This window comes from Anomaloglossus baeobatrachus, chromosome 7, assembly GCF_048569485.1.
Source record: "Anomaloglossus baeobatrachus isolate aAnoBae1 chromosome 7, aAnoBae1.hap1, whole genome shotgun sequence".
NCBI lineage: Eukaryota > Metazoa > Chordata > Amphibia > Anura > Aromobatidae > Anomaloglossus > Anomaloglossus baeobatrachus.
In genome coordinates, this window is record NC_134359.1 from 157,594,593 (window position 1) to 157,616,816 (window position 22,224).

General features: G+C 43.2%; 1 protein-coding gene across 8 annotated transcripts in view; it reads right to left on the reverse strand.

The window, feature by feature from the left end:
- Positions 1 to 22,224, reverse strand: part of GULP1 (GULP PTB domain containing engulfment adaptor 1) — a 2,424,202-nt gene that overhangs the window by 305,179 nt on the left and 2,096,799 nt on the right. For 7 of the 8 annotated variants that reach the window (XM_075317776.1, XM_075317775.1, XM_075317777.1 and 4 more), the window contains 2 exons: positions 19,021 to 19,248; positions 8,472 to 8,610 (listed from right to left, as the gene is read on the reverse strand). In XM_075317776.1, the coding sequence (XP_075173891.1) occupies positions 8,472 to 8,610; positions 19,021 to 19,248 (367 nt within the window). The remainder of the gene's footprint in view (positions 1 to 8,471; positions 8,611 to 19,020; positions 19,249 to 22,224) is intronic. The other variant, XM_075317779.1, reaches the window with a different exon arrangement.

The following is a 22,224-nucleotide window of genomic DNA, read 5'->3' on the forward strand; positions in this document are numbered from 1 at the left end:
AAAAAAATAATTAAATAATTAAAAAAAACGGCGTGTGGTCCCCCCAATTTTAATACCAGCCAGATAAAGCCATACGGCTGAAGGCTGGAATTCTCAGGATGGGGAGCTCCCCAGCCTAACAATATCAGTCAGCAGCCGCCCAGAATTGCCACATACATTATATGCGACAGTTCTGGGACTGTACCCGGCTCTTCCCGATTTACCCTAGTGCGTTGGCAAATCGGAGTAATAAGGAGTTAATGGCAGCCCATAGCTGCCACTAAATTCTAGATTAATCATGTCAGGCGTCTCCCCGAGATTCCTTCCATGATTAATCTTTAAATTACAGTTAAAAAACACACACACCCGAAAAATCCTTTATTAGAAATAAAAAACACTAACAATGTCCCTCATCACCAATTTATTAACCCCGACAAACCCTCCATGTCCGGCGTACTCCGCAGTCCTCCAGCGTCGCATCCAGCTGTGCTGCATGAAGGTGACAGTAGCTGCAGAATACACCGCTACTCCTGTCAGCTTCACACAGCAACTGAAGACTGAGCTGAGCTGTCACTGAGGTTACCTGGATCCAGCGGTGGATGCAGCGGTGGCCGCGGGTAACCTCAGTGACAGCTCAGCTGATCGCACTACTCACCGCCGCTCCGGTCAGCTCCACGCAGCAACTGAGGTGAGTATAGCGATCAGCTGAGCTGTCACTGAGGTTAATCGCGGCCACCGCTGGATCCAGTGACAGCGGGTAACCTCAGTGACAGCTCAGCTGATCGCGCTACTCACCGCCGCTCCGGTCAGCTCCATGCAGCAACTGAGGTGAGTATCGCGATCAGCTGAGCTGTCACTGAGGTTAATCGCGGCCACCGCTGGATCCAGCGGTGGCCGTGAGTTACCTGACTGACAGCAGTTGATCGCGCTACTCACCTCAGTTGCTGTGTGAAGCTGACCGGAGCGGTGGTGTATTCTGCAGCTCCTGTCACCTGCATGCAGCAGAGCTGGACGCGACGCTGGAGGACTGTGGAGTACGCCGGACATGGAGGGTTTGTCGGGGTTAATAAATTGGTGATGAGGGACTTTGTTAGTGTTTTTTATTTCTAATAAAGGATTATTCGGGTGTGTGTGTTTTTTAACTGTAATTTACAGATTAATCATGGAAGGAATCTCGGGGAGACGCCTGACATGATTAATCTAGGATTTAGTGGCAGCTATGGGCTGCCATTAACTCCTTATTACCCCGATTTGCCAACGCACTAGGGTAAATCGGGAAGAGCCGGGTACAGTCCCAGAACTGTCGCATATAATGTATGCGGCACTTCTGGGCGGCTGCTGACTGATATTGTTAGGCTAGGGGGCTCCCCATAACGTGGGGCTCCCCATCCTGAGAATACCAGCCTTCAGCTGTATGGCTTTATCTGACTGGTATTAAAATTGGGGGGACCGCACGCCGGTTTTTTAAATTATTTATTTATTTATTTTACTGCACAGTATAGACACGCCCACCGGCTGCTGTGATTGGGTGCAGTGAGACACCTGTCACTCAGCATGGGGGCGTGTCTCACTGCAACCAATCATAGGCGCCTGTGGGCGGGGAAAGCAGCGAATATGAGATGGCTGTGTGCAGAGCACAGCGCGCCCGCCGGTATAAAGGCTCGGTCACACTTTGCAGGCCGGCCAATCACTGCAATTCCACAACTAACAGGGCTGTGGCATTGCAGTGGTCTGCCAGCCAATCCCTGCATGAGGGCTGGCTCTCAAAAGAGCGCCAACATGCAGGCATGAATACCACGAGTACAGCACGAGTATCGCGAAATTACTCGGTACCCGCCGAGTAGCCCGAGTACAGTGATACTCGTGCGAGTACCGAGTAGTAACAAGCATACTCGCTCATCACTAGTTTTTGACAGTGGGGAAACTTACAAAATCAGCATGAGATCAAATACTTATTTCCCCCACTGTATGCTAATGACCCTTGGCTTAGGCATTGCTGCAAGCGTGAGCTGAGTGTCATGTGACTGTGACCCGATCCTGCGATCTGATGTTAGCTGAGGAGGAGTGGGAGGGATTAATTTCCCCATTTCTCACTGCATTCATGGGAGTCATACACCATACCTGTACAGTAAAAATAAATTAATAAAAAAATTGGTGTAGGGTCCACCCATATTATGATACCAGCACAGATAAAGCCCACGGCTACACGCTGCAGCTCCAGCACTGCGCTTATTTTGGGAGCAAAATAAGAGGAACCGTATGCGGCTTTTTTTCTTTAATAAATAATTTAAAAAACAGCGTGCGGTCCTCCCCAAAAATGATACCGAGCCAAGACATTGCCCTACAGCTGGGGACTGGTATTCTCAGACTGCGGAGAGCTCTGAAAAGGGACAACTGACTTCTGAAAAGTGAAAATTGATATCTGACAAGTGACATCTGACAACTGACTTCTGATAACTGACTTCTGACAACTGACAAATGACTACTGATGTCTGACAACTGACTTCTGACAACTGACTATTGATGTCTGACAACTGACTTCTGATTTATGACACTGATATGATCATGCTCTAAAATGGACACTGTAGAGTGGTTGCAGACAGACGCTGTCACACAGGCTGGGGGCACATATGACTACAACCAATCACGGAGGCCAGGCCAGTCGGTGGACGAGGAAAACATACGAATGAGCAATGATGACCAGCCCAGGAGGCTGCATGATCAGTGGGCAACATACAGCTATGATGGAGTCTTGGTAAGTATGAAGCACTCGCTTCATTCTTATTTTCTTTATTTTTCCTTTATTTTTTTTTAATTTCTCAAGTGCCGGCTCCGGATTAAAAACCCGGAATCCCAGACCCGGGCCTGGCACCCAGGCACCTTTGAAATCGTGCAGATCTGGACTTTTAAAGTCTGGGTCCACCCATCACTAGTAACAAGGTATAATTACAGCAGTCTGGTACACCAATGGGAAATATAATTTACCATCTATATAAATAATTGCCTTATTCTGTCTGTCTTGCTCCAAAATGATGTAATTACAGTGACAACCGTCGCATTAGCCGCTCGGCTCGGCCACGCCCCGCACAGCCACGCCCCCTGCACGGCCACGCCCCCCGCACGGCGCCCTCTGCACGCATCGCCCACTCGGCCACGCTCCTTTCCCCGAACCCAAACGGAGCCCCGACTCCCAGGTGACTGCTGCACTCCCAAGAACCCACACCGGCAACCCAGTCGAGACATACCCTTGCGATGCTGGGATCGTGACGGAGCTGGCGTATGCTAGAAACCATGATACACATCGGGTAACTATGGGAAGCGCTTCCCATAGTTACCCGTTGTGTATCATGGTTACTAGCTTACACCGGCTCCCGGAACACATGTGCAGGGAGCCGGCGTATGCTGGTAACAAGGGTACACAATCGGGTAACTATGATTACCAGCGTACGCCCGCTCGGCCATGCCCCCCGCACACTATGCCCGCTCGGCCATGCCCCCCACACACTTTGCCCGCTCGGCCACACCTCACGCACACATTGGGCACCTATACACCTTCCCCCAGTGATGCTCCACCTAATAGACACCTCCCCCAGGAATACTCCACCTATTAGACACCTCCCTCAGGACTACTCCACCTATTAGATACCTCTCCCTAGGACTACTCCTCCTATTAGACTCCTCCCCCCAGGACTACTTCTACTATTCGACTCCTCCCCCTCCAGGACTACTCCTCCTATTAGACTCCTCTTCCCCCAGGACTACTCCTCCTGTTAGACTCCTCTCCCCCAGGACTACTCCTCCTATTAGACCCCTCCCACTCATGACTACTTTTATTAGACTCCTCCCCCAGGACTACTCCTATTAGAGTCCTCCCCCCAGGACTACTACTCCTATTACACTCCTCTCCCCCCAGGACTACTCCTTTTATTAGACTCCTCCCCCAGGACTGCTCCTCCTATTATACTCCTCTCCCCAGGACTACTCCTTTTATTAGACTCCTCTCCCCCAGGACTACACCTCCTATTAGACACCTCCCCCCAGGACTGCTCCTCCTATTATACTCCTCTCTCCCCAGGACTACTCCTCCTATTAGACTCCTCCCCCCAGGACTACTCCTACTATTATTCTCCTCTCCCCCCAGGTCTACTCCTCCTATTATCCTCCTCTCCCCCCAGGACTACTCCAACTATTATACTCCTCTCCCCCCCGGACTACTCCTCCTATTATCCTCCTCTCTCCCCAGGACTACTCCTCCCATTATACTCCTCTCCCCCCAGGACTACTCCTTCTATTATCCTCCTCTCTCCCCAGAACTCTTCCTCCTATTATACTCCCCTCCCCCCAGGACTACTCCTCCTATTATACTCCTCTCCCCCCAGGAATCTTCCTCCTATTATACTCCCCTCCCCCCAGGACTACTCCTCCTATTATACTCCTCTCCCCCCAGGACTACTCCTTCTATTATACTCCTCTCCCCCCAGGATTACTCCTCCTATTATCCTCCTCTCCCCCCAGGACTACTCCTCCTATTATACTCCTCTCTCACCAGGACTCTTCCTCCTATTATCCTCTTCTCCCCCCAGGACTACCCCTCCTATTATACTCCTCTTCCCAAAGGACTACTCCCCTTATTATCCTCATCTCCCCCCAGGACTATTCCTCCTATTATCCTCCTCTCCCCCCAGGACTACTCCAACTATTATACTCCTCTCTCCCCAGGACTACTCCTCCTATTATCCTCCTCTCTCCCCAGGACTACTCCTCCTATTATACTTCTCTCCCCCTAGGACTACTCCTTCTATTATCCTCCTCTCTCCCCAGGACTCTTCCTCCTATTATACTCCCCTCCCCCCAGGACTACTCCTTTTATACTCCTCTCCCCCCAGGACTACTCCTTCTAATATACTCCTCACCCCCCAGGACTACTCCTCCTATTATACTCCTCTCTCCCCAGGTCTACTCCTCCTATTATATTCCTCACCTCCAGGACTACTCCTCCTATTATACTCCTCTCCCCCCAGGACTACTCCTCCTATTTTACTCCTCTCTCCCCAGGACTACTCCTCCTATTATCCTCCTCTCTCCCCAGGACTACTCCTCCTATTATATTCGTCACCTCCAGGACTACTCCTCCAACACACACGCACTGCACAAAACATACCTCCCCCAAAACACACATACGCACCCACACAAACCGCGCAACACATACACAACACCACACACACACAATGCTGCAGACACACTGTGCTCCACAAGCAACACACATACAACACCGCTCTCACACCCCCCCCCACACCCAGACAACACCCAGGACATTTACAGCGCCCTACACAAACACTTGGCAACTACACACAACAACATCTATATATATATATATATATATATATATATATATATATATATATTTAACAAGAATCATATATTAACTACACAATAAATTCTAGAATACCCGATGCCTTAGAATCGGGCCACCTTCTAGTATTAAATAATGACTTATTGCACTCTTTCACATCAAGTCTTTCCCATGCTATCACTGCATTCACAATGCTTCAGTCATCTGGTCTGGGTTAGAGCAGCAACTAAAGATGTTTCCATGAACACTTCAAATAGTTTAATCCCACCATCATCTTAACACGCAACTACTCCTATAGTGAACTAAATGTTTTGGATACCTTCACCAAGATAAAATAAATTAGAGACACCACTGTAGCAGAAGAACTATTACGTACAATCGCATATTTTTCAGCCCTACAAATAGAGGCAAACCTCTGGACTTAGTTGAAATACATTTCTGAATCAGGGCTAGTGTCGCGGGCGGGGTGGGCGCTGCGCTCACCACACTCGGGTCCGGCAGTGCTGCTGCTGCTGCTCGGTGGCTCGAGCGGTGGGCCGGATCCGGGGACTCGAACGGCGCTCCTCGCCCGTGAGTGAAAGGGGAGTAGTTTGGTTTGGGGATTTGGTCCGTGACACCACCCACGGTTTGTGGTGAGGTTGGGACACCACCGCTGCTCTGGTGACTGGGATCCCGGGAGCGATGACAGGGAGCAGCTGGGATGTTGTTTTCCCCCTCCGTGGGTAGGGGTTGGTTGTCCCGGGGCCTGGTAAGGTGTGACGGGGAGGTACGGTTGGTGAGGTGCAGGGTCGCGGGGGGCAGCGCGGTGCCAGATGGCACGGTGGTACTCACTCAGCCAAGAATAGATAGAGTCTCCGGTAAAACAAACGGCTGGATGGACGGGTCCCGCAGCCGGCTGCTGTGGTTACTCCTGGAAGGTTGGTGGTGGCTGCCTTTCCCTGAACCTGTTGTGTATCTTTGGTCCTGATGGCTTCCCACCGGTAACCCGCTCCCCAGCTTGGATATGTGCCGGAGGAGCCCCTTTTGCCCGCAGGCTCTGGCCCTGGGAACTCTAGCTGTGGCGGTAGCTGTATTTCCCTTTCTCTGTTTGGACGGTTGCCTTCAATCGGGTCTTTGCTGCTAGGAAACCCCGGGGGTTCCGGTCGCTAATGGAGTTGACCTGTTTAACGGCGACTCCAAGTCTGATCGGGGTCTGCAGGCCCTGCCGGTTTGTGCTGGCTTCTCTTCGCTCCCCGGTTCGGTACCGGCGGGCCACCGCCCGTCCCCGGTCCTACGGTTCCGCGTCGATCGGCCTCTTCTGCAGACGGCCACCACCGTCTGCCAACCTTGCTCTCGGTGCCCGGGCCACGTACCCGGACACGGTCAGTTTGCTCCTCTCTTACCACTTCCCTAACTTCAGCTGCTCTCTCTTCCTTTCCCGCCTCCAGGACTGTGAACTCCTCAGTGAGTGGGGCCAATCGGCTGGTTCCACCCCACCTGGTGTGGACATCAGCCCCTGGAGGGAGGCAACAAGGATTTGTGTGTGACTGGTGTGCCTATCTCGGGGTGTGGTGTGTGTTGTTGCAGTACCTGTGACGACCTGGCTTGTCCAGGGCGCCACAGTAGCACGCATGAACAAGTAAAATCCATAGTGCCAGAGGTAGCAGATTACCAAAAAGTCATCTCAGTGCAAAACTACACAAGAAGACTTGTTGCCTATGGTTTTCACATATAATCCATATCTGTAGATTTTTGAGGGGAACGGAACAGAAATTACTTTAAAAAAATTCATATTTCCAGACCCCCTTCATCAGTTATCGGTTGCCCCCTAACCTGTAAAACTTGTTAGACATTCATTGTATTCTAACAACAACATCAAGACAAAATGTCCCAACACACATCAGGATTACAGGATTCAAGGTATGTTAACTTGCACCACACCTTATGTGGTCCACTCAATTGCACTGTAACTTTCAAATGTTCTATTGGGGGTCTAAAAGGAAACAGGGCAAAAGTGAAAAAGGAAATAAATACTCAACGTTACTAATTAAAGAGGAATGGATAAATTTACCTTTAGCAATGCAAGTGTGTAGTCCTGATCCCAAAATCATAACTATGAAAATATTAGTATTAAAAGGAAGCTTCAAATTCTAGAGAAATAGGAGTTTGTGAGACCAAGCTCATGACTGCCTTTCACATACTCAAAGCAGGAATTAATGTGTTTCATGGATTTAAATCATTCATTTAAAGAATGCGTCCCTTAGTCTTTTTTGCGGGCATCACAACTACGGACCAAACCTTCATCCTTGTCAGTAGACAATAAAACTAACACTCTATCTACAAACTATACTGCAAAATTATTCAAGAATGGTTGGCAGAGCATGACAGAAGGTTCAAGGTGTTTATTTGGCTAATAAGCTACCTCAATCTGATCAAGAAAATAAGGTTTATTGATGGTAAAATGTCTGATCAATAAAATGCCCACCTCTAAACTTACAGGATTTTACAAATTTGCTGTTTAGAATAAATGACATTAGGTCTTGTGGAGTTCAATGGCGACTAGCCATTTGCAAGGCATAAGTGGATCCAACAGCATATTTGGTTTATTGTCCGGCCTAGAATGTGTGATTGCAGACTTGTGAATCTTCCCAGTGCACAACTGCATTGAGCGAGTTTGACGGGTTCTGGCCAGGAGTATACATAATGTATACATGACTGACGCTCCTGGTGAAAACACGGACGAATCATCAGAGCACACAGGGCATGTGTTGAGAGGATTCACAAGTTTACAGTCACACAGAATGACTGCAGACTTATCAGTCTAGAATAAATCATTTTAACATGATATTTACTTATTATTATTGTTTCCCTCTACAAGTGGAGATACGGTTGGCATATCTGAAACAGTGGATTACCCTGTAGAGTTTTCAATGAAATATTGTCACCCATATGGGCCATATTATAATTCTCTTCACATAGTAAAGATTGGCACTGTGTAAAAATTGAAACAGAGGGGGCTACAATCCCTTCCATATGGATTAATTGGAGAACAAGAAATTGGATCCTTTTCACTGAAACAGAAATTGTTCAATTTCAAATCTCTGTTTCTGGACGATAAAACATCACTTTTTTGGATGATAGTAATTTAATTACAACTTACTTATTTCAGTTGACCTGCTTGGCATAGATATACACTGTGTACCATTTCTTGTAGGTGTGGTTGATTCAAAGGAAAGTGGAGTAAAGGGAACCATGTCAAAAATATCAGTAGAGGGAGATTTTGGTGTCACACTGCCAGCCTAAAATAGAAAGGATTGCATAAGAAATGTTCACTACAGTCAGAAATAACACATGAATCATGCAAAAATCATGCAATTTAATTTCTACAAACACATTCATTGAATGAAATGATAGTAAATGATATGTTTTTATTTGTCTTTGTTGACTATCATGATACATTACAGTCCAGGGGTAATATTTTAAACTTTATTGTAGGAAAGCCACTTAACAGATCTGTCCACCTAGGGTAGTACTGCCAGTATGTATTTAATCACCACACATCAAAAATGTTGGCAACAGCGAGTTTAGCTGATGAAACCTCAGATAATCAGCGGTTGTTATTGGGTAAAAATAATTGGGAAATGTATCACTACAAAAACTACACTCATTGAAGTCAAAGGATAACTTCTAAAATTCATTGTTCAGTCCTATAGAATAGAACCCATCTTTATGACAATCATATGCCCTGATGGAACATTATTTGAATAGGGAATGTCTACTATAGCAAAAATTATAAAAATTGAAACGTCTCTAAAGAACAAGTTAAAATTATTATTTTGTAAATCTAAATGTTAATACTGGCTGTTTTTCAGACGCAATCACTTGAAATATACACTTACATTTAAAACTCACTTCAAATGTCTTTAAGAAAAATGGAAAATATGAAAAAACATTCAATCAAGCAAGCCTTTTTTTCAGCATAAAATGTGAAAGACTTTTCCACATCTATAGCAAAATCTTACAAACAAATGTAACCCCTTCCCGCCAGTGGCAACTCTTGTTTTTGCGCTTTCCTTTATTCATCCCTTTTCCAAAAGATTCGAGTGACATAAAATAATGAGAGTTAATTTTTTGAAGCACCAGTTGTAGTTTTGAATTACTTGTACAATACAATGTAGTGGAAAATGTGGGAAAAAAATACTGTGTAGTGAAATGGTGAACTGTTTTTTTGTCTTTTGTTTTAATGGCAGTAGTGCAACATGACTTTTCAGGAATTTGTAAAAAATAAATTGGCACATGTAGCCATTTTCTCAGACCCAGTGCTATATCTAAGGGCCATAAGGGTATTTGTAGCTGGCAAAGGGCCTCCCAGCTGCACTTGGATTTTGCTGCCTCTTTTGACTGGGATTCGATCAATCTCTGAGTCATCTGTCATGCTGATAGCTGGCTTAGAGAAAGTGTAAAGCTGGTGTCACACACAGCGACAACGACAACGACGTCGCTGCTACGTCACCATTTTCTGTGACGTTGCAGCGACGTCCCGTCCCTGTCGCTGTGTGTGACATCCAGCAACGACCTGGCCCCTGCTGTGAGGTCGCCGGTCGTTGCTGAATGTCCAGCTTCATTTTTTGGTCGTCACTCTCCCGCTGTGACACACACATCGCTGTGTGTGACAGCGAGAGAGCGACGAAATGAAGCGAGCAGGGAGCAGGAGCCGGCGTCTGGCAGCTGCGGTAAGCTGTAACCAGCGTAAACATCGGGTAACCAAGGGAAGACCTTTCCCTGGTTACCCGATATTTACCTTCGTTACCAGCCTCCGCCCTTGCTGCCAGCGCCGGCTCCTGCTCTGTGCACATGTGGCTGCAGTACACATCGGCTAATTAACCCGATGTATACTGTAGCAAGGAGAGCAAGGAGCCAGCGCTAAGCAGTGTGCGCGGCTCCCTGCTCTCTGCACTGTGACATGTAGCTGCAGTACACATCGGGTAATTAACCCGATGTATACTGTAGCAAGGAGAGCAAGGAGCCAGCGCTAAGCAGTGTGCGCGGCTCCCTGCTCTCTGCACTGTGACATGTAGCTGCAGTACACATCGGGTTAATTAACCCGATGTGTACTGTACCTAGGAGAGCAAGGAGCCAGCGCTAAGCGCGGCTCCCTGCTCTCTGCACATGTAGCACAGCGACGTTATGATCGCTGCTGCATCGCTGTGTTTGACAGCTAAGCAGCGATCATAACAGCGACTTACAAGGTCACTGTTACATCACAGAAAATGACTTTTTCATTCAATTATACTTGTGTATTTCAGGTACAAGTACAATGGAAGCTTTGCCAGCACATTTAGGTCAGGGCGACTTCAGCAGTATAACCAGAACAGCTTGATCACTCTGCTGACATCACATCGCTATAATAAACTAATAAACGCTCCAATTGAGATGAAGAAACAGACGTTTTATTGTCATGGGGAGTCTTGGCAGGGGATGGTATAGAGTGGGGACAGTAGAAGGGGAAGAGGTGGGAGGAGAAGTCTGTGAAGACAGTATAGGGAGGTAGAAATATATTGAAAGACAGTTTGGGGAGAAAGTGTGTGTGTGTGTGTGTGTGTGTGTGTGTGTGTGTGTGTGTGTAAATAGTGTAGAGATTGAGAGGGATGTGTAAGGAAACAGTATAAGGAGCAGGGAGAGGATTTTATGGGGAGAACGTATGGGGAGGAGGAGGGGATTAGGTGAGGAAACAGTAATGGGAGCGGAAGGATTGTGTGAGGTGACAGTATGGGGAGCGGATGAAAAAATGTGTGAGGAGACAGTATGGGTAGGGTGGGGGGAATGTGTGAGGAGAAGTATGGGGAAGAAATGTGTAGGGTAGAAATGTGCAATGTGATAGTATAGAGGGAGAAAAGTTTGTGGGGGCACAGTATAGATACTGGGTATTGTGGGAAGCAGTATAGAGAGATGAAAGCATGGGAGATAGTGTGGGGGCAAAGTATGAAGGGGAGAATATGCAGAGGGGGGAGTATGAGGAGGGAGCACAGTACAGATATTAGTCAGTATAAGGGGGACATAAAATGAGAAACAGTGTAAAGAGGGGAGACAGTATAGAAAGAAGAGGACAGTGTGGAGGGCATGTACCATAAGAGTTACAGTGTAAGGGTCATATTTTGTGTAGGGAGCACAATGAGGGGCAATATCTTATTCAGGGGCACAGCGTAGGGCAGATATTTTTTATTGAAAAGCATTGTCATCATGCTGTTACTCTTAAGGCAACCATGTCGGTATGTGCTGCAAAATACAGAAACTGAAGAAAAAAGAACTCTTTAGAGACAAGCTCTAAATGTGAAAAGTCCTAATGGCATCTGAACAAGACAGAGAAGGAAAGAAAGAGAGTGCTCCCAAGATGTCAACTATAAAATACCTGGATGTAAATGTTTATTTTTGATAATGACTACACATAATCAGTATTGTGGTTAACTATATGGTCTACAATCTGATGATGACTGTTAACCCCTTCAGCCCCGGGGCACTTTCCATTTTTGCGTTTTTGTTTTTTGCTCCCCTTCTTCCGAGAGCCGTAACTTTTTTATTTTTCCGTCAATCTTGCCATATGAGGGCTTGTTTTTTGCGGGACAAGTTGTACTTTTAATTGAAACCATAAGTTTACCATATGGTGTACTGGAAAGCAGCAAAAAAATTCCAAGTGTGGAAAAATTGCAAAAAAAGTGTGATGGCACAATAGTTTTTGGGATGTTTTATTCACGGTGTTCACTACATGGTAAAACTGATGTGTGGGTATGATACCTGAGGTCGGTGCGAGTTTGTAGACACCAAACATGTATAGTTTACTTTTATCTAAGGGGTTAAAAAAAATTCACAAGTTTGTCCAATAAAAGTGGCGCACGTTTTGCGCCATTTTCCAAAACACGTAGCGTTCTTATTTTTTGGGATCTATGGCTCAGTGATGGCTTATTTTTTGCGTCTCGAGCTGATGTTTCTAATGGTAGCATTTTTGCGCAGGTGATACGTTTTGATCGCTTGTTATTGCATTTTGCGTAAAACTTGCGGCGACCAAAAAACGTAATTTTGGCGTTTGGAATTTTTTTGCCACTACGCCGTTTACCAATCAGATTAATTGATTTTATATTTTGATAGATCGGGCATTTCTGAACGCGGCGATACTAAATATGTGTATATTTATTTATTTTTTAACCCTTTAATTTTCAATGGGGGGAAAGGGGGGTGATTTGAACTTTTAGGTTTTTTGTTTTTTTTTTTAATTTTTTAAAACTTTTTTTTACTTTTTTTATTTTATTTTACTAGTCCCCCTAGGGGGCTATAGCGATCAGCAATCCGATTGCTGATCGCTATCTGCTGATCACAGCTATACCGCTGTAAACAGCAGAAATAGTCACTTTCTTTTTTCCTCTGCTCCGTGCCGAGGAAGAATGAAAGTGAAACTTCGTAGCACCAGGCATCATCACATGACCCTGTGCTACGATGGCAACCACCGAACGTCACGTGATCACTCACGTGACGTCCGGAGGGGGCGGCGGTAAGTAGAAAACATGGCCGCGCGCATATAGATCTCGCTGCCAGACTTTGGCAGCGAGATCTAAGGGGTTAATGTTCCGGGTGGAATACGATTCCACTCGGAACATGTAGGCACACATGTCAGCTGTTGAAAACAGCTGATATGTGTGCCGATCCACGCCGCCTGCCCGTGGCAGGGGGCGGGGCTTACCGGGACACGATCCATGACGGAAAGATCCGTCCATGGTCGTGAAGGGGTTAAACACATGCTGGGAATTTAGATTCATATGATACAATTGTACATGGGGTTGACCTGACATTACAATTGAATTGATGGCTATCATAAACTTGGTGCCATATTAATTTACTAATGGTTGTTTTGGTGCTGTGTTGTATGCTGGTTGTGGTTATGATGCTGTATTGATATACTGATGGTTGTTCTGGTTATGTATTTCTGTCATATCAATAGGAGGAGGGGAAGAGAGAAGATCCAGCACCGACGTAATAAAAAAATTCTTTATTCAAAATTCATAAAAAAAAGGTAATTCCAACCAAGTGCAAAATACACCTTGGTTAGAATTACCTTTTTTATGAATTTTGAATAAAAAACTTTTTTATTATGTCGGTGCTGGATCTTCTCTCCTTCCCTCCTCCTCTTGATGTGACTGATTATTCAGCTGTGGTAGCCAAACCACTTGTTCCGTGCACCAGACCAGAAGTTGGAGAGACCTGCTTTGGAGTGGTGCGCTGAACTAAATTCCTTACTTGTATGTATTTCTGTACTGATAGTGGATCTTATGATGAATTGATGTACTGATCGTGCTTTTTGTGATGTATTCCTCAACTGATGGTGGTTCTGATGATGTATTTCTGCTCTGATGGGATTGTGATGCTTTATTTCTGTATCGATGGGGGTTCTAGTGATGTATCTCTTTACTGCTGCTGGAGGTTCTAGAGAATTTCAGGGTTGTTTTTCCTTGTAGAGTATTCATGTGCTGATGGTGGGTTTGGTGATTTATTTCTGTATTAATATTGGTTCTGAGGATGTGATGTATGCTTGTGCTGTTATTGGTTCTCATCCCATACACATGTAACAATCTATAAATTATAACATTACGAGTTACTAAGCTTTGTTATTAAAGTATTGTGCTGTCTGACAAGTTAAGAGTTGGTACATTTATATTTGTTAAAAGATTTAAAGGGGTTGCCCAGATTTGCAATGAAAGTCTGTTGTCACACTGTGTGACTGCAGACTTCTGAAACCTCACGTGTACTGCACGCTGTCAGGATTCTCTGCTCAATGTGAAGAAGATTGAAAAGAAAAAAGATGCTAATAGGTACTGATGTTACAAACGTTTGTAGAATAAAATAAGATGTGCTCACCTGATACAGTTATGAAAAATAGTCACAACTGCTATTGAAAGTGTGTAGGTTACAACTGCAGCATGCACCACGAGGAGTTAGCGTAAAAAATTCAATTAGAAGTGGACTCCCGTGCTGTCGTAAGAAGATGTTCAGCAGTAATGGTGAAACGTGATTTTATTACGCGTTTGAAAGATCATATCTCCCTCCTTAGTCCTTAGATAAATTACACATGTACATGGTAACACTACGCAATGGAGGCTATATATAGCCTTGTGGATGTCAAAAAAAGGTTCACAAGGTAACAGAAAGTCACCTGACATAGTAATTTAAAATTCAAAAATATACATGCATAAAATTGGACAGAAATCAAACAGTATCAATCACATTAACATAAAATAAAATAAAAATTATTCTGCAAATCCAGTGGAATATTAATAAAACAAACAAAAGAACATTTGATGTTTATGTGATTGATACTGTTTGATTTCTGTCCAATTTTATGTATGTATATTTTTGAATTTTAAATTACTATGTCAGGTGACTTCCTGTTACCTTGCGCACCTTTTTTTGAAATCCAAAAGGCTACATATAGCCTCCATTGCGTAGCGTCACCATGTACATGTGTGATTTATATGAAGAAGGAGATATGATCTCTGAAATGCAAAATAAAATCACGTTTAACCATTACTGCTGACCATCTTCTTACGACAGCATGGGAGTCCACTTCTAATTGATTTTTTGACACTAGGATTATCTGCTGACAACAGATAAGGCTGCTTTCACACTATGTTATTTTAACATGCGTCCTGAACGTTTTTTTAACGCAAAAACGGATCCAGTGCAAATGCGTTTTCATTTCAATGCATTTGCAATGGACTCGCATCAACATGCGTTTGCATGCGTTATAGTGAGGATCCAGCGAGTTGCAGTTTTTTAACATTTTTCAAAAACGCTACTTGTAGCGTTTTTGAGCTGCGTCCAAATACTGCAAATTGCTGGATCCTAACTATACTGCACGCAAACGCATGTGAACGCTGGCATGCTGATAGACAGGATCCTGCTTCCTCTACTGAGCATGCACAGAAACCAGCCTTGGGTGATCAGTCCCTCTCTCCCCCTCCCTCTCTGTCTCTTTCCCCCTCCCCCTCTCCCCCTCCCTCTCTGTCTCTCTCCCCCTCCCTCTCTGCCTCTCTCCCCCTCCCTCTCCCTCTCCTCTCTCTCTCCCCCGCCTGAGAGCTGCAGACACTCGTAACCAAGATAAATATTGGGTAACCAAGCAAAGCGATTCTCTTAGTTACCCGGTGTTTATGTTGGTTACGTGTGCAGGGAGCAGGCAGCCTGGATCCTAGCACCTGTGGATGCTCATAACCAAGGTAAAAATCGGGTATCCAAGCAAGTTACCCAATGTTTACCTTGGTTACGAGCCTCCACAGCTGTCAAAAGCTGGCTCCCAGTCTATCACGTTCAGTTCCACTGACTCCCGATCACATGACTCCAATGCCCGCCCATAAACTTAAAGTGACAGGATCCTGCAAAATAACACATGCGTTTGCATGCGTTTTTTTGCTGTAAAAGCAGGATCCGCTTTTACAGCAAAAAAACGTTCATGACGCATGTTAAAAAAACATAGTGTGCAAGCAGTCTTACAGAAAGTCACAAAATCACAAGTTTACAATTTACATGCATGCAGTCACATGCTAACTAGACGTGTGCTTCCTTGCTCATTTCACTTGTATTGAGTGAGGAAAAACATGTCTAGTGGAAATGTGGCCAGAAGTATGCAAATTAAATCTTGTGGTCACACGACAACCATCTCTTATCACCAGCATAGAAAAATCCTGACAATGTGCAGCATGTGCGCTATGAGGACACATAGAGTGACCGCAGACTTTCATCACAAACTGTGACAAGATCTTTTAAGATAAAATGTATCACTGTAGCATGCCCAATCCTAACAGCATGTAATATACTCATTCTCAGGATTCAGGTCTGCTTGCCAGTTCCAGTGGTCATCATATGACCACTCAAATGCAATTTTCATGCTTACAGTCACATGCTGACCAGCTTCTCTTTCTGTTTTTCTTAAAGGGAATCTGTCAGGTGTAATATGCACCCAGAATGATGAGCAGTTCTGGGTGCATATTTGTAATCCATGCCTAAAGCCTGCTTTACACGCTACAATAAATCTTACGATGTGTCGGCAGGGTCACGTCGTAAGTGACGCACATCCGGCATCGTAAGTATGATTGTAGCGTGTAAAACCTCCGTGCAATTGCGATTGAACGAAAATCAGTTCATCGCATGCACGTCGTTCATTCCTCACAAATTGAACGTGAGGTTGTTCAATGTTCCCGAGGTGTGACACCCCGGGAACATTGAACGACAGCTTACCTCTGTCCACGGCTCCCGCCGACAATGCGGAAGGAAGGAGGTGGGCGGGATGTTTATGTCCCGCTCATCTCCGCCCCTCCGCTTCTATTGGCCGGCTGCCGCGTGACGTCGATGTGACGCCGAACGTTCCTCCCACTCAGGAAGTGGACGTTCGCCGCCCACAGCGAGGTCGTATGGATGGACAGGTAAGTACGTGTGACGGGGTTAATCGTTTGTGCGGCACATTCAACAAATTGAATGTGCCGCACATACGATGGGGGTGGTTACGATCGCATACGATATCGTATGCAGAATCGTAACATGTAAAGCAGGCTTTATCTAGTTGCAGACATAAACAGATCTTTAGAAAAAGTATTTCTAAGGATCCTTTATGATATGATAATGAGCACATGGACTAGTTGCAGGGGCGTTAGTTCCTGCCTCATTCCACCCTCTTAGCATGTTTGCACGCCCACAGGAGCATGCTAACATGCTATTCAATTCCCACTGTCCAGCGTTATCATCAGCAATGTCGCGTGTACCTGTATCTGTTGTCACTGCTTCAGATGCTAGCTTTAGGGTCAGTGTCAATGCGCACTATGAAACCGGACTCAGAGAGGTCTAGTACGCATGATCCTAAGTGTCAGGCATTGTAATCATGCAAGCCTGGCGTTCTGAAGTGGTGACGCTGGGAAATGAGCATTGAATAGCATGATACCACACCCCTGTGGAAGTGCTAACATGCTAAGAGGGCGGAATGAGTGCAGGAACTAACGCCCAAGCGACTAGTCCTTGTACTCATTAGCATATCATAAAGGATCTTTAGAAATACTTTTTCTAAAGATCTCTTTATGCTAGTGTATACATGGACGGCTAGGCAGGGATTAAAAATATGCACCAAGAACTACTCACGATTCTGGGTGCATATTGCACCTGACAGGTTTCCTTTAATGAAGCTGGAGCTCTTGTATTTTACTAAACAATGAGAAAATAAGAAACAGCAGCTTTTTGGCATGCGACTGAAATTATGCAAATCTCATATGTGTGTTGATATGATGACCATTCAAACTGCTTAAGCTGGGTATTAGAAGGGGCACCAAACTGATTTTTTTTACCTGGGTACCAGAAAATCTACATTTGCCTTGGCTGTTTTCTTTTGCACTTTTCAGCTGCCATTTTTATTTATATCAATTTGGATTACACTAATGTGATGACATTTTCCCTCCTGTGGAGATGTGGCAACCAAAAAGCAATTCTGGATTTATTGTTTTTGTGGGGTTATTTAACATTTCTACCTTTGGAACCCAGAGACGGATTGAATGACCTGAAGGATTTTAGCTAACATCCTATAATCACCGTCTTTTGTTCTGTAATTAAGGCCATTACTGTCGCACCACAAGAGGTTGTTGTTTTCCATTGAGTTTAGCCATTTAGTTTCTAGTTAGTTCTATTCAGTTTATTGTATTTGTCATTTGACCCTCTTTCGGGACTTCAGGGGGGGAGCTTGAAATTTCTGGGACTTCTAGTGTTAAGGTGTTTACCACATGGGTTAAAATTTTGAGAATCCGATTTTTATGAACTGATTCTGCTGATCTATTTTTTATGTCTATTTTTAATGATATGGCGAAACATCTTTAGATTTGTTTTCATTTTTTTAGTATTTTCAAAAAATTTTTTTTTACTTTTTTTGTTTCCTTTAGCGGGTTTGAATGTACTATCATTTGACTGCTTGTTCTGTACATTGTAATACAGTCGTATTGCAGTATTTATCTAAAATGATGGTCTCCCATATAGCAAAGCCTGTGGCTGGGCTTTAAAGGAGTACCAACATGGCAGTCATGGGGCCTTCAGCAAGCTCCTACTTGTTATGGGAATCCATCAGCAAGTGTGTGTTGGGGCCTGGAATAGTGCACCCCAGGAACTCTATGCATTAAATATTGTTTGCAAAGATTGAAAACAGCATGTAAGGGGATATCATTTCTACTGCACACAGGTTCTGGCTGTGTAACACTCGTAGTTGATACCTGCTGGGTATCTTGAGGGCTCAGCTCCTTAATCTGCTCCATACACCTGCACCGTACATTGCAAAAGTCGTGAAGGGGTTACAAATTGTCTTTAATTAGAAGTTTAGATTATATAATTTGTATGTAATTTGAATGTTACTAAAAATTCTAACATGTAATTCATTTTTTAGTATTAGTTACAGTATATACATTTTTTATTTTAGTATAACCTTTATTTAGTATTCAATAATATTATAGTATTTTGTATATTCAGTATTAATATTAGTTACAGTATATATTTTGGAGAATTCTATTAATATTTTTAATATTATTACTATTAATAACAGTAGTATATATTTTAATTTAGAATCATTTTACCCTTAGTAATAACATCAAACTCTCAAACAAAACATTTAACACACAATGCTTTAAAAAGTATAACAGAATTACACGAGGTCTTGGAATGCTGTATTCATTGTTAAGTTTTGGTTGACTTTTTTTGGAAGGTGGAGGAGTTAGGTGCAATCCTGTTGATAGTCTAGAATCAGGAGAATTCATTGGAGTGAATGTTATAGAGCAGATATCTAAGCACGGAACTGAAGCTTCATGATGACACCAGATAAACGTGGTAGACCTCTCAACCACTCCTTGCTCATGACCAGATCTTATATGTAGTAACTGCAGAAGAATGAAGAGGAAACAAAGTCTAGGCAAGAAATAGTGGAAAATATACAGTAAGAGAAAGTATAAGAAGGAAAACAGGCATATGTACAAAATGCCCATTAGAAGGCATGAAAATTCCCTTATCCCAGAGCACATAACTTTACATTCAAATTCACATTGTAAATAAATCGCCACATTCTTGGATAATTCATCTTTGTAAATATTTTTTTGGTCTAAGGTCTAGAAAAAAATTATGGAAATCTTAGCTTTTAATCTACAAAAGTGCATATTACAAAACTGTTCACAAAATATTCTGTCTAAATCCAACTATACATGTTAGGAAAAAATGTTCTATCAAAAGAAACTAGAAGAAAATAAAAAACAATATTTTTTTCTTCAAATAATGTAAAAAGAGGTCGGCATGCAAAAAATATCTAGAGCATGTTTCAAAAAGTAAACAGATAACAATAAAGATATTCCCAGTAGTAACCATATTGCCATTGTTAAAAGAAAGGTTATTGAATCTATACAATAAAGAGCACCATACTTCCCAGTAGGCTTACTGAAGTATACATACTCCTTAAATACCTCATATTATTCATGTATATAGTTTATAATGTAATTCCCTGAAAAAGAACATAGGCTTCAAAAAACACCATTGAGAAAAAGTAGTCATACTTATTAATACCTGCTGCCGCCCAATCAGAGGACAGCAGCTGACCTTGGCCATCTTTGTGACTTGGGATGCTTGGCAGTGAAGTCATGCACTGCCTGAGAAAAAAACTGTGGCAGAACGGGAGGCATATACATCAGGATGGGGACATACAGTGGGGAAAATAAGTATGGTCATCCCCCATTCCACAGGATTACTCCATACAGATACTGCTCTCTGATATGTTGCCCTGACCGTTCTTTCTGCAGCTTGTTAGGTGGTCATTCAGGTTTTCTGGCTGATTTATTTCACCACCCACCATCATATCAGAACTGTATATGATTACACATGTGATACCCTACCAGCACTTCATATCTAAATTGCTCTTATAGTATGCTGTCTATTTGCACCTTCAGACCCATCATGGTCTTATACATATCGCTGCTGTAATTTTTACTGTGTCCCATACATTTTTGGCATGTACATAGAAAGAAATTTATACATCATTCTATACAACATATATTGATTTATGGCCACATTTACATGTTGCTGCTTGCTTGCACTTTATAGCTCAGTGTGGTTCTATTCACATAGCTGCTGTAGCACATGCACCTTATTGACAATTTGCAGCATTCCACATATGTATTTATGCATATGCGCATAGCACCATACAGGTTGCAGCTCATTTGATACAATAAAAAGGTGTTTTTGACCACAATTTATTGCTTTCTTACATAACCAGTGTAGACATCTTCCACCAATTCTTCTTTTTTATTGCACCTTTTGATTGTCTTACTTTGGTCACAACCAGGTTACCTCCATTTTGTGCACCACACACAGGTTGTTATACCATTCCGTTGTTCAGCACATTTTTACCGCATGACATCCTGACTCTATGTCCATTACTACTCTATTTCATTATTCTCATAACCAGGGTTCTTGCGAGGGTTATTTTGCCCTTTCTTGTGTTGTACTGTATATCACCGCACCATTTTTACTTGAACGCAAAAAAATTATTATTTTATTCACTTTCCATATTGACTAGATAGTTTGTTTTTTCTCCTTCAGAGCTCTTCATTGTAAATTGCAGCATGCATGATTCTCCTCCGAGAATTGGATGGCACTCAGCCATTCAAGTCTATCGGTCCATGACAAAAATTAGATCACATCCGAATGTGGTCCAATTTTCATGGACAGAAGGAATGGAGAACATTTTTTTTTTCTCTCAACTTCAAGAAAAACGGATCCCACTCTGATCAAATTGTGATTAGCATAAACAAACATTTTTTTTCTCTGATGGATTAAATATGTTCATGTGAACCCAGTGATTGTAATTTTCACAATTTTATTTCTAGATGCATCAATTTGAAAGCTGCTGGGATGGCTACTATGAGTCTATATGTTCCCCTTTGTACTTGAGTGGGCCCCAAAGCACTCAGATTTCATTTTCTGATGCATGTCTTAATCTCTTCAAACTGATATAAAACGCAGCTGGAAAGTAGTATAGTACTTAAGCATTCAAGGAACAATGCGTCATTGTCTTTAGCACATTCTGAATTGAATACATTAGGGTTTTGTATCATTTTTGCATTGTTATAAAAATATTACCTGACTGCCTTGAGAAAAAAATAAGAGCCAAAGTTAAAGCTCTCAAGAAGTGATCAGTTATCTCAGTCAAGTATTTAATTAAAAAAAAAGTCAAAACAAATGAGTGGATGAAACAGGTTCATAAAAATTCATAGGAAAAAAAGCAAAAGAAGAAATCAGAGACTTCCAGCAGACATCCAGACTCCTATAATCTATTCTGCACAAAAGAAACCACAATGTTGTAGCCAAAAACCATCCACGTCATACAGCATACAGATCTAATACTTTGCATATCATATACCATATTAATAACATCTTATGTCTCCTATTTGGCAGCAAAATTCCCTTCATGTTTTTTTCAAATGAAAGTTCATGTGAAAAGAAAGATACGATAAAACACATTATAGTCAGACATCTGTTTTTCATAAATTTTCCTTGAGAATACGAAAAGGGTTACAAGGCAAAGTCTGTCACAGGGTAGAATTTTCCTTTGGCACTGTCTCATTGTGATATTTTAGGTCTCCTTTACAAAGATTCATTCTGCATCTTTAAATATATGTTAAACATACTATACTTTTCAGGAGCTTTTATTTACTGCCTTTTTCCACTGAAGTCTGCATGAGTTACAGAAAGGACTGAGCAAGCATTACTGCCTTGAACTCTATGGACGCGCCATTAATGTTAAGATGACAACAAATGTTAGTGTGCTACTTCAACAAGGTTTTCCATAGAAAAGGGTTTTATGCCCGTAG